The sequence below is a fragment of the Chroicocephalus ridibundus genome, chromosome 6 (genome assembly GCF_963924245.1).
Source record: "Chroicocephalus ridibundus chromosome 6, bChrRid1.1, whole genome shotgun sequence".
Lineage (NCBI taxonomy): Eukaryota > Metazoa > Chordata > Aves > Charadriiformes > Laridae > Chroicocephalus > Chroicocephalus ridibundus.
In genome coordinates this window covers 54,999,972-55,012,992 of record NC_086289.1, presented here as the reverse complement: position 1 = coordinate 55,012,992, position 13,021 = coordinate 54,999,972, and the positions used below count along the sequence as shown (strand labels likewise).

The window sequence follows — 13,021 nt, the reverse complement described above, 5'->3', positions numbered from 1 at the left end:
GCTGAGCCCGAAAAGATTATGGCCGAATTATAAACAAGCAGAATTTTGAGGGCTAAACAGCCTGCTTATAATTACATGCTCCCCCGCCTCCAACCCCTTTACAAACAAACAAACAAACACACGAGCAGAGAAGCGATCGGTAAATCCGAGCTCGCCTAGAGGCAGCCGGCCCGGCCACCGCCGCGCCCGGCGCAGCCCCGCTGGAGAAGCTCCCACACTTACACTGCCTTCTCCTCAGCGCAGGACGGCTCCTACACTTACACTACAGGCGGAGCAGGGCTGCTATCTCCCCGCCGCAACAGTTTGGGCACAGAGAGAGAAAAGTCCGCAGCTAGAGAGGAGGAGAGACACGAGAACGCGGCGGGATCGGAGAGGGGCAGCGGGACCGGGGCAAGGACATTTCTGCGGCGACGGCCGGCCGGAGCCTCCCTAGATGTCTATGCGGGAGTGCAGGGCGCTGTGTTTGCTGTCGTGCTCCCAGTAGGAACAGTGCATCATGGACAGCTCGGCGGGCTGGCGGGCGCAGGCGAACTGGAGGCCGGCTCCGTTCGCGGCCGGGGCCGCGGGCGGCGCCGGGCTGGCCGGGCTGAGCTGCTGGGGGTGGTGGGCGTGCGGATGGTGGTGGTGGTGGCCCATGCCGTTGTAGGAGTTCACCATGCTGGGCAGCGCCATGCTCTGCACCCGCGAGTAGGGGCTGTAGGAAGCCGGGCCCGAGAGTCCTTTCACATTGACGGGGCTGACGTTCCCGCCAGACATCTGGCAGGAGGTGTAGGGCATGGGCGCGGGGGGCTGCGCCAGCGGCCACGAGTTGTTCATGAAGGTGGACTGCAAGTACTTGGGCGGGGAGAGGTAGCCGTAGCTGTCGGGGCTGAAGAGTGTCTTGCCGGGCTGGAAGTGGGTCGGGGGCGGCCGGAAGGGCCGCTTCATCCTTCGTCTCCTGCGGTAGTTGCCCTTCTCGAACATGTCCTCGCAGGCCGGGTCCAGGGTCCAGTAGTTGCCCTTGCGCTCGCCGCCGCCCTCCCGGGGCACCTTGATGAAGCACTCGTTGAGGCTGAGGTTGTGGCGGATGCTGTTCTGCCAGCCCTTCTTGTTCTTCTCGTAGAAAGGGAACTTGCTGATGATGTACTGGTAGATCCCGGACAGCGTGAGCCTCTTCTCCGCGCTCTCCCGGATAGCCATGGCGATCAGGGCCACGTAGGAGTAGGGGGGCTTCTGCGAGGGGTCCGGTTTCTCGGGGCCCTTGTCGGCGCTCAGCTCCTCCTTGACCCGCTCCGGTTCCTTGCTGCCGCTGGTGTTATGAGCCAGCAGCGCCACCGTGTCCTCCTCGCCGTCCGGGTAGCTGCTCATCATGGTGCCCCGCGTCCCGCCGCCCCGCCGCCCGGGGCACCGTGCGAAGCGCTGCCCGGTGCGCGCTGCGCGGAGCCCGGTGCTGGCGGCCGTCCCGCCCCGCGCTCGCCGGGACCGGAGCCGGGATGGAAAGTCGAAGCCGGGAGCGGGACGGAGATCGGGAGGCGTCTCTGGCGGCGCCGCTGGTCCGTGCAGCGCGGCGGCGGCGGCGTCCCTGCCCCCGCGGGCTCCGCTCCCCTCTGCCGCGGCGGCCGGGCTCTTTTCTGATTTGTATGGGCCCGGCCGAGTTCCGCTTTCGTCAGGAGCCCGCTCCCCTATCGCCGCCGAGCCGCTGGGCACGGCCGAGTTCACCCCGCAGTCACGGCGCCGCGCTCAGCCCCGCGCACGGGCGGCCCGACGTGGCCCCGCGGAGCGGCGCGGAACCGCCCCGGCTCGGCCGCGCCGCCGGGGGCGGGAGGGGGGGAGACGTGGGGGGGAGGCGTCCAGGGGGCGCTGGGCGAGCCTCCGCCGCCCGCCCGGGGCCCGCGGCACTGCGCGCCCCTCCCGCCCGGCGAGGGGCCGCGCTGGAGGCGGTGGGTGCGAGGGGGTGTGCCCGCAGCCGCCGCGCTCGCCCCTGCCCCGGCGGCTGTCACACGTCCAGCCGCACACGCGGTCGCGTTTATATGTCTTGGCCCCGGGCCCCGCCAACCGATCGCGCCCGGGGAGCACAGGGAGGCTGCTGCCGCTGCCTGCAAGTCGGTTCTTGCAGCCCTTATTTGCAGGCGGCAGAGAGCGAGAGGTGTCGGGTCGCTCCTTCTCCCTCCCCGCGAAGTACGCGCAGGCTGCAGGGCTGAAGGAGGCCCCGAGGGCCGGGGCAGGGTGGCGAGGCGGGGGATGACACACCGGGCAGCTTTCCTGCTCGTTCCCCTGGAGAGCTCCGGCTTATTTCACACGGTTCCTGCAGCAGCCTATGTGGCACCGACATTCCCCCTCTTCCCCTTTTCTGCCTTCAAGTAGAACCTCCCCGAGCAGCAGAAAGGCAGCTCAGCTGGCCCGAGCACAAGAGGCGTCGTGTAATAACAAATCACTGACAAGGGGCTGCTCCAGCCGCGGGTACAGAAGCGGGCAGGCGGACAGGGGATGCTTTGCCCTGGTTTCTAACGGAGCCTTCAGCCCGAGCCCCGGACGCGGGGCAAACGGCGCCCCGTTTGTCCCCCCGAGCGTCCCCTTCCCCGCCAGAGAACGTGGCCGCCGGCAGCCGCCGGAGCCGGGCCGAGCTCGGCGGGGCCGGGGCCCGGCGCTGCAGTGAGCCCGCTGCTGCCAGTGCGGCTCCGCTCGGGGGATCTGCCCGCACGGACCCGACCTCCCCGCCCGTACTCAGGCACAAGTCGGCGTTTTCCCGCTCGGGCTGCCCAGAAGCTACCCTCGGGCTCGCTGCACGCACACCTCGGCGCCCGCAGATCCGCGGGCCGGCGGGTCACGGCCCTCGGACTCACTTCTGCCTTTTCTTGAACGCGAACCGCTGCGCAGCGTTATTCCCCGCCCCGCGGATTTTACGTGCTACATCAGTGCTCATAACCAAACGCAAGCCCGGAGGGCTGGCAGCTCTCAAACAGCAATTGCCCGGGGCAGCGGCATCTCCCGTCGGGGCGCCCTGCGGCTTCGGCGTCCCACGCACCGGGCTCGAGTTCCTCTGCCCGGCCCAGGGGACGCGGGTCCCTGCTCCCCTCCCCGGGAGAGGCTAGTTGTGGGTGAAGGCAGATGTAGAAACGTATTTTAACCGAGAAATAAAATAGCCCTTCAGAGAGTTATATATGTTTATATATATTATTACATTTATCGGCTAAAACACATTTCTGCGTCTTCGCCTATAGCCGTATAACGAATCCCTTCTCTCCTACCGGCAGGGAAATTCATACCCTAAACCCTGGACTGCATAAATTCGGTGACAGCAACGAGGCCCCTATATTTCCGCACTCAGCCGCGGAACAGCGCACGCCGCCCCCGGAGCACCCCCCTAACGCATACAAACGAAACTGCGGAGGTCTCAGGCCCGCGGGAAAGACGCTCTCCGGGTTTCCCCCCCCCCGGTCGGCCCCCGGCGGCTCCCCAGCGGCTGGCTCCGCGCAGGGCGGCGGGGCAGCCGGAGCCAGCTGTGCCCGGGGCCGGGGCTGCCGGGCTCCCCAGGGCCGGGGCTGGCTTCTCTCTGCCGGCCACCCATGCTGCTCTCGACGCTCCCCCTCGCCGCCGTTTCCGCGGCGAGGGCCGGTGCAGGTGTAAGAGCGCTGCTGCGTGTGTCATCACCTCTGCCAAATGGCAGATTCCTGCCTTTTCACTCCTCAGCCGGGCGCGCAACAACTTTCCAGGGCTCGCTCGCTCGCAGAGGACGTTTGACATCCGAGGGGCTTGTTCGTGGTTTTTGACAGCCCCGTCAAGGGGGATTTCGGATGAACACCAGGGCAGAAGCTCAGCCCAGCGCTGGGAGCCGCGATCGGGCCGAGCATCGGCAAAGGTGAGCGCGCAGCCCCGTGTGCGGCTACTTGAACGTCTGACACAAGGGCAGGCAGGCACTGTCGGGCTCTCCCCTTACCCCTGTGCTAATTAAACCCTTCTTGGGACATTAAGTAACCACCTGAAAACGTACGAGCACGCCACTAAAGCCGAGCCTGGACACTGTAGAACTGCAGTTAAGCGGAGAGCTGAGGTCTTGCCGGCACTCACAGAAATGTCGAAGCGAAGGGAATGCAAGTAATAGGGGCGGGCAGCGAGCAGAGGGGCGCGGCGAGCCCTTCCCCGGTGAGGGAGCGGGGGATCCCGCCACGACCCCGGGGAGCGGCCCGACCCGCCGGTGCCGGTGCTCCAGGGCGGGCCCGCGCCCCGCCGGCCGCCGCTCCCGGGGCCGGCAGGAGCCTCACAAACCCGGACAAAGAGAGGGGCAGAAGGAGCCAGCGGAGCTGCTCCCGGACCGGCCCTGCAGCCGCCCTCGGGGGTAGGGGAAGCGGGAGGGGAGCTAGCCGTGGAGGGGGGGGGCTCACGGCGCCGGTGCCCAGACGGTGCCCGCTACGGCGAGGGGCAAATCCCACCGCGGGACGCTGAAAGGCGGCGGGGAAAGGGCTCTCCCTTTCTTCACAAGAGGGCAGAACCGCCCCGGCCGCAGCCCGTTCCCGGTGCAGGGAAGCCGGGAAGGAGGCGGGCGAGAGGGGCTCAGCCCCGGCCGCAGAACTGCGCTAAGAAGCGCCTCGAGAGGGGCTGCAAACCGGGGCTTCGCCCTGCTTCTCGGGTACCGAGCCGGGCCGGGTTCTCGTTCCCGAACAGAGCACAGGACCCTCCGGTGCGGCCCCAAGTCCAGTATTCCGGCTGGGAAGCGGCCGAGCCCGTACCCGCGAGTGGAGCCGCCGTGCGGAGCGGGCACGGCAAGCGACGGGGGTTGCGCCGAGGAGCGCGGCCGGAGCCCCGAACCCCGGTCCCGCTGTGCCGTGCCGCGGCGCGCCGGGAGGGCAGCGGGGAGCGCCGCGGGGGACACGGGGCAGGGCGCCGCCCCCACGTCGTGCCCCGGCAGCCCGGGCAAGGCTTCCCACGAAAGCCGTGCCTTCAGCTGCAGCGCTGGTAAGGCTCGAATAGCCCGAGTGTTTTTTTTTTCTACTCACCGCCGTGCAGGCAGCAGAGCCGATTTCTACCTGGATGGTTTGGGGTCGGTTTGTTTGAAAATGTGGCAGGCTTCCTCTCCCAAACATTTTTTTTTTTATCTTGGCGAGAAAACGTGTCTCTGGCGGGGAGCGGCGGGACGCCCCGCTCCCGTTCGGCCGGCGCAGCCAAACCGCCGCCTGCAGGCACCGGGGCAGGGCTCCCTCCTCCCGCACCCAGACCGGCACGGGGACAGCCGACGCAGCCCCTCCGGCTCCTAGTCCGCCCCGGGTGCCATGCCGCCTCTCGGCTCCCCGGGACGGACGCACGGCTGGTGCCGCGGCGCAGCAGTAAGGAACCGCCTTTCGGGACCGCTGTAGCCCGCAGCACACCGCGACGGTAACGACATTAACCCGCACTAATAGGGTCCGCGTAGGAACGGCACCGGACACGGATGCAAAAGCGGACGCAGGCGCGCCCTGTGCCGAGCCCCGTTTGCCCGAGGAGCGGGACCCGCGGCGGAGCGGGGCTGCGGGAGGCGGCAGGGCCGGTGCGCGCTCGGTCCCCGCGGCAGCTTTCCCTTCCCCGGCACAGCCGCCAAAGCAGCCGGGACAGGGCAGTCACCGCGCTACCGTTTCAAGCAGTTCTAGTTTCTTCCCTTTTTTCTCTTCTTCTCCCAAATACTACTAGTCTTTACGATCGTATATTACAGGAAAATAAGGTTACACCTAAAGCCGGCATGCGAGGGACTGCCCTGCACCCCGGCGCTCATGAAAATTAACAACATGCACTGCGGGAAGTGAAAATATTCTGTGCTCAATGAAAATTCATCAGGTTTAATCTGTTAAAAGGCTGGAAGAGGGAGGCGTTTACTTTGTTACGGAGGCGCGGGAGCTCGGGGTGCCCGCGGGCAGCGCAGCGCGGAGGTGCCCGCGGCACCCGGCTCCCCCAGCCCCGCAGCCCGCGGGCGGCCCGGGCCCGCCCGGCCGCTTCCTCCCCGGTCCCCGTTTCGCTGCCTTTTTAAACGACACCCGAAGGCAGGGCTCGATCCTGGCGGTGCTGATTAACGGCGCAGCACTGGCTACCAGGAATAATAGTCTTTGCAACTTCAAGGCAACCATTACGTGAGCCAAAATCGCACCCGTGTCACTCCCTTTAGACCCTAAACTCTGGCTTGGAAAGGCTTTCGTTTTCAGAACTTCTCCTCTCGCTTGGCCGGCAGATCACCTCGCTCACCTAAGGACACCACAAACACACACCATCCTACTTTCCCGTCTATTCAGGATTCCCAGCAGCACAGTCCCGAACATTTCATAAGCGCCCTTTAATTACATTACTTGGTGTGTGACGCCAGCACAAGGAAATATTCACCTGGAAAGTGTCTTCTTCTGCATGAATGAGTCTCATTGTCAAACCCTCGAGCATATATAGGTGCATATATGTTTTGCAGTGGAGAATTTAGTTTCTCGTTTATACTGTAAAGCTAAAAATTCGGGTAGCTTCAGGCTTGTTTTCACAAGCTCCCAGCTGTACAAGGATTTCTGTTTTTACAGGAAAAACTAAGCAGTCCATAGACCATGATGGCTGTACATCCATAATGTGAGCTTCTATGAGGAACAGAGCAACTTTATTATGTTCTGGACTGAAATCACATTGAATAAAAGCCCATCTAACAGGGCCTGAGGGAAAAGTCACAAATGGGCTCAATTCTACACCCACTCCAATGGGAATTTTAGACAGAAAGGGTTTAGGATCAGGAGAGTAGATTTCCCCCTTCAGCTGACACTATGAAGATACTTTTCACTGTCCCGTTTCATTTTGAGCCTGTTCCTACTGCCTTGATATTAAAGAAATCTATCTCATGAGAAAAGGCAGCCCCAACCTTTTTCCCCTCTTATATTGCTACTTCCCATCTCTTGTCTACTCAGTTTCTTTTCTGTAGCCTGAGCCAGAGCCTTCACTACAGTATATTTGTTTATGCTTAGAGGACAGGCCGACAGGAAAACAAACTATATATTTCACTCTACCATTTGGTAGTTCCTTTCTTTCATCTGAAAACACAGCCTGATCCAGGGAAGGTTCTTGAATTCACACAACCGGTTACATGATGAAATGCAAACAGTTTCTTGTGGTATTAAATGGCAGCCTGCAGCAGAGTTCAGGTTGGCTGTTATGGATTCACTAGTTACGGCTCTGCAGGATAATCCTGTGTTACTGCCATCCTGCAGTTAGTGGCCTACAGCAATGCTGCTGAATGCTGCAAATAAAAACAAACAAGGCAGCCTCCTCTTTTTAGACAAAGTAGAAATTATGTCTCTTTAGGAAGCTCGAAGCAAAGATCGTTTGTATCAGAGTCTGACAACTTCCAGAGCAAGCTGCTCTTTCTAGCACTTCAAAATTGATGCTTATTTTTCTACAAAGCATGGGTGGGGGAAAAAAAAAAGGAACAAAAAACCCTGAACCATACAAGTCCACTCATGTCCAGATCACCCTGAAGTTGCAAATTAATAGCATTGTACAACAAAATTAGAGCCAAAGCAGGCTTCTCCCATTGTTGCTACAGAGATGCACTGTTTAACAGATCATTTTTAGGCAATAAAAAAATCTGCATGCTTGTTTAGACTGTTTCAAAAATTGCGTTATTAAAGATCCAAGCAGGGAAAATGGTACAAATTTCAGATTATTTGAAAAAAAGAGGCCTCAAGAAAAATTCTGCCAACCAACCAAGGGATATAAAAGAGAATTTACGTCTTCTGTTACTTCTCTGAGAACATGGTTCCCAAACCAGAACCATGACTCTCTCTGAACTGATATAAACTACTCGAGTCTGTTTTCATCTAGAGTCCTGGACATTGCTGCTTTGAGGAAACAGTAACTGAGAAGGTTTTTCAGGTTACAAGTTGAAACTGCTAAATTTAGGAGACACAGATCCACCAACATAGTATAACAACGTAACTGGAGTGCTAGTGGTTGGGAGAAGAGCAGTTCCGCACCTGATAAAACTTTGCTGACAAAAGCCCTTTTAGGCACACAGTCATACCGGCAAAGCTGTTTTCATCTGGAGAGCCTGTACAACAGGCTTGAGGCTGCAGTGAGCTCTGGCAGTTGACAAGGTTAGTTAGCTTTGTCCGTACCGGGAGTGCTTGGCTGTGGCAGTGTACGGGGGATGCTCATGCTCAATCTCGTGCCGGGGACTCCCACTCCTACAACAGAGCTGGCCAGATGGGGACATGCTCACACATGTTGCAGCTATGCCGATTTCAGTTTGAGTAGCTTGTGGTGACTCACTCAGGCCGCTGAATTTCGGCAGCACATCTGTCTACCGTGAATTCAAGTTTTGTCTTTAGCAGCTCTTTGGAATTTGTACAGGGCCCATGAAGTGCTCTCTGCCCACTTTCTGCAGGCTCCTGCAGGGGAGGTGATGCCCTGGGAGCAAAGCTCTACAGATACAGCAACATACTGTAAAACCCACATGTATACTCAGAGTTTGCTCTCCGCATTATGACCTTGTAAGTCATGCTCCTTTTCCATTTCTGAGCAACTAGAAGCAGTTGGACTTGGTTAAAGCTAAGTAGTAATGTCTCAAGGTCTTCCAGAACTTGTAGAAGGGGCTAGATTAGCCAGGAACAGGGTGCTTTTGTTTTAAAATAGACTGTCCACATCTGGAGTTTATGTATGTGTTACCTATATAAACAATTTGTGACTAACTCCGTATACACACAAACTTCTCCCTCATCTGCTTATTGAACAGAAGCCCTGGCTGAAACACTCCAAGAATACCCTGCCAGATCCAGAGGGAGGACTACCATGCCCCTACAAACGGCATCCACCTCCTCTTAAAAACCTGAAGGGTTAGATGCAGCCCACGCTCAGGAGGAGTAAGTGGCATGGCCACACTGATGTATGTGCAGCCTGCGTGAACTGGAACCACAAAGCCATTTCTCTTTTCTAAGCTCCCCAGTTGGAACTGGTGCACTTGACAATCTACCCCCGCCCCCGCCCCCAACTCTAGCGGTGCCTCTACTGAGAACGTGCTGCACTTTAAAACAATTAGAAGCACAAGCTAGTTTCCTTTTCAAATGTAACTACTATGTTTCTAAAAAGATTATAAGAATGCAAATTATATAACTAGGTTTGATCCCAGAACAAATCTGTTTTGTTGGATAAAACCACATACAATCTCTAGAGAATCAGGTTAAAAGTGATGTGATGGAAGTGATTTTCTTCCTTTTGGAGGAAAAGAGATAAACTTTAGCCAAAGTCAACTTCAGACTACATATAGTCCCCCAAAAACTTGAATACATAACTTGAAAGCCTGCACTCATTGGAGGCATAGGTTGTGGTGGCAGTGGAAGGTGGATTTGACCCTCAGACACCTTTTATGTCCCTGTATTGTCCCAACCAGTGGGCTTGGAAGCACAATGCAACCCCAAAACATTAATTTTTCCTTCACTGCAAGAACAGAAACCTTGAAGAAGCTGAATATTTCGGTTTAAGCTCAGCCACCTAAAATCTGGAAGCTGATTTTGTCTGTACAATCACCCCAAGGTCTTTTTGTTTATCTCAATCTTATTCCAACCTTCTGAGCATGCAAACCTGAACTGGAAATCTACCAAACATGGGAGTTTGCATGACATTTCCAGCCTGTCCTGCTTTTGACCTGGCCAGAAACATCAGCATATCAGACTTGCTCACAGTTTTCCAGCATTTCCACTCTTGGTCGCAATGAGAGCAAGGAAATGCAGAGCAGACCAAACAAAAAAATAATTAACCAAACTTTCTTAGACTCTCAGAAGGGGCTTGGTTCAAATCCAGTTGAGATGTAGATGAAAGTTCAGCCCGTTCATTTTATTACAGTTTGTTTACTTACATATAATTTCATTTTAACTTGTTTTCCTTTTTTCATCCATTTTGTAGCTAACCTTTGCAACAAACAAAAGAGATGCACCCATTATAAGAATAGCTATCGGAAGAAGTTAAGCCCCACAGGCGAGTCCAACTTATGCCAGGCACTAATAATTCCACCCGTGACCCAAGGGTTAAAGTCAAAGGTTCTGTCCGAGCCAGCCAGCACAACCTGGTCAGCAGCGACAGCTCTGTCGGGAGGTCAGGACACACTAACATCTTCCCCATGGCGTGACTCAGGGCTGGCCGGCACAGAGACGATGCTGATTGGAAAGGGGAAGGATGAGGAACGCCATAAATTTCAAAGATTCAGCCCGCCTCCCAGAGACCTTTGCCAGAGCAGCTCCCGCCGAACCCTGGCCAAAGGCAGGGGTGTGACGGGGGATAAATACCCTCGGGGCTTATAAGAATCACCACGATGCCCACAGCGGGGTTCAGAATAAACAGCACTTACTTTGTTTAACAACAAAATGCAATTATTTGCAAAATAAATCCCTCTCCCACTTCTTCCTTGTCCTGTTAGGTACCCAGTTAGCTCCATACAACCCATTTTCATCTTCCTGGTGCCATAGGTGTCTCATAGTAAGCATGAAATAATATAATTGGCGTAGGAAGGCCACTAGCAAGTGTGCTATGTGACTGAATACTGTATCGAGCCAGTTCTGCTCAATGGCTTCATGTTTGGCTTAGCTCTCGCAATGCCCACTAAATGTGGAAGCATGTATTGCACTGAAGCTATGCTAAAATCTTCAGAACATATTTGGAGTAATTGTTCAAAATAATTAAAATGTGTTCTCCTGTGGTTCATTTTTAATGGGAAGGGCTGAAAGGCTGGATTTCTTTAACCTTGATTTTATCTGACTTAAATAAATAGCAGGGGAAATGAAAGGGTTTGGCTGTTTCTTTTTTTTTAGAAAGATTTTTGTCTTAAGTGATCTGTTAAGCTTTTAGTGCTTTGTGTATCCTAGCATCCTTACAGGGAACAAAACCGAAAACGTGCAGTGCGTATCAAGGAACAAATGCCCTATGTGCATATCAAGGAACAAGCCCTACAGACGGCTTACACTCCAGCGGGGAGAAACAGGCTCAGCTTCATCTCCTAAGTTAGTTCATCAACAATTACAACTCTGCTTAAAGCACAGGTCTCTCTACTAGTTGATGTTATGATTGGAATAACATGCGGCATTTAAGCAGCATGTCACATTTTGGGTACTTCAAGCATTTTACAAACAGCATTATTGCTGCAAGGCATAAAGCAGAGTTTTACTTGCTGTTGGATCCTCCACTAGTCATCTAATGTCACATTTTTGTACATGTGGTTTCTCAGAATTAGGCAACACACAATATCTTTAGATGCACCTGGGAACTCATGTCTAAATATTGATCATAATTGCTAATTTCAGATATCTCAGTTTGAAAACAGGGTATCTAGAGCTTGAGCATAAGGAGCATTAAAAATAAGGAATGAAGGGCATGTCAGCACAGACTTTCAAGGAAGACATTGCTGTCCTTGAAACCAAAACAAGAAAGAGAGAAAGTCAGCAATCATTTAACGCTAAATGCCCTTGAAGAAATGTTTCCTAGTACCATCCAGGAGTAAACCCTCTACTGACCTGTAAAGCTGATATTAGGATGTAAAGAGCTGTGTCTGTGGACAAAGATGTAAAGAGCTGTATCTCTTTTCCCTGCCTGTGGGATGACTGCAAAGTGATAGAAACACCAGGGCTTTTAAACAGGCTGTCAGAATAATACAAAGCTAAATTTTGGTTCCTAAAAAGGAATTTCCCTCTTGATCTGAAGGGGAGCGGGATTTCCCCGACTGTTTAAGATTCTTCATAATGAAAAGGTACTTTTCTGTTTCAGTTCTTTCTGTTGGGTGAGGTGTTAATCCAGCGCTGTCATGGCCTTGCAGCCATTTTGCACATTTGTTGGGAACTAACAAAAGGAGAAACTACATTTTGTGACACATTTGAAGCCTAGTTTTTCTGGTAAACTATACATTTACAAGTCAAGTTTTTACAGCTGACTTTGGGATAGAAAAACAAAGAAGTAAGGCCATCTATCCTTTCTTGCTCAAGTGTCTATGCAGAGGATCTCGCCTATGTCAGAGACTTACCACCTTAACGTCACCTATAGAGGGACTAACGTGAGGGACAACCCCATAACTCATTGATTCATGGAGCTGGTGGAAGTCTGCATTTTAAGAAACCATTTGTTAGGAGGGTCCCCCCTTTCCTGAGAGACTGTTAGATTTTTGGTCTTTGTTGTAGAAGAGATTCTTTCCTGAAGCTAGTAAACACTTTGTTTCTGAAAAAAAAAGTGTGTTTTTATAAACAATTATTTTCAGCTGAACAACGTAACCAAAAAATCCCAGCTTGGCTTTAGTTTTTCATTAGAAATACCATCAATTTTTGACAAAAAGCAAAACCGCCCAACTATTCCTTTGGGCAAAGGTCAGTTTCTCATTTAAAACTGTTTTGATAAAAGATTTCTGATTAGTACTGCCCTGGGCCTCCGAAATGTCCAGCTGAAATGTCTCCTGGGCAGGAGCAAAGGCTGGGATCTGGGTTTGAGCGATGCTGGGGTCCGTGGCTTTACCCCCATCCCATAGACAGCGGTGATATGGTGGTCCCACGCTGCCATGGAGCACCTCTGCTGCCTCACATCCCTGCCAGGAATCAATCACCAGGTAAAATGTGTCGGGGAAGCTTTAGACCAGCAGTAAGCTTTGCTGCTATCTAACCAGAAGAGTTTTTTCACACTTCGGTCTAGTATTTTAAAAGTGGTGTTACTGTGCAGCAATATAGTACCTACTATTATTTGCTGGTGGGTCAGAGGCTGCTCCCGTCTCGCACAACAGCTGTAAACTGTGCACGCAGCCGGGTTATTCAGCTGCACTGGTTCCTCTCCGTTTCGGTGCTTCTGAAAACTGGCAGAACAGCTATTTATCAGCATCATATGCCCATCACATCAGGGCCATCACATCGCCACAACTCTGATCAGACCCAAAAAAGAGGAAAATTTGGGCTAATGTAGCATTTTCAAAATGGTGATAGTTATAGTCAATCAACAGAACTGCTGTTTGCACGACTGAAATCAGCTTACTTTGTGTCATTTCTTCCAGTAAAGCAATTATATTATAAAGATCCTTAAGGGCAGGGTGGCT

At 54.2% G+C, this 13,021-nt stretch overlaps 1 protein-coding gene across 1 annotated transcript; it reads right to left on the bottom strand.

Annotated features, from left to right (window-relative positions):
* Positions 1–213: 213 nt before the first annotated feature.
* Positions 214–1,350, bottom strand: FOXL2 (forkhead box L2). The gene has a single exon (XM_063339087.1). It carries the CDS (start codon positions 1,348–1,350, stop codon positions 430–432), a length of 921 nt encoding a protein of 306 aa, XP_063195157.1. The 3' UTR covers positions 214–429.
* Between the last annotated feature and the right edge of the window lie 11,671 nt (positions 1,351–13,021).

Excerpts from the sequence above, each read along its gene's own strand:
- FOXL2 (XM_063339087.1), bottom strand. The coding sequence starts at position 1,350 with ATGATGAGCAGCTACCCGGACGGCGAGGAGGACACGGTGGCGCTGCTG.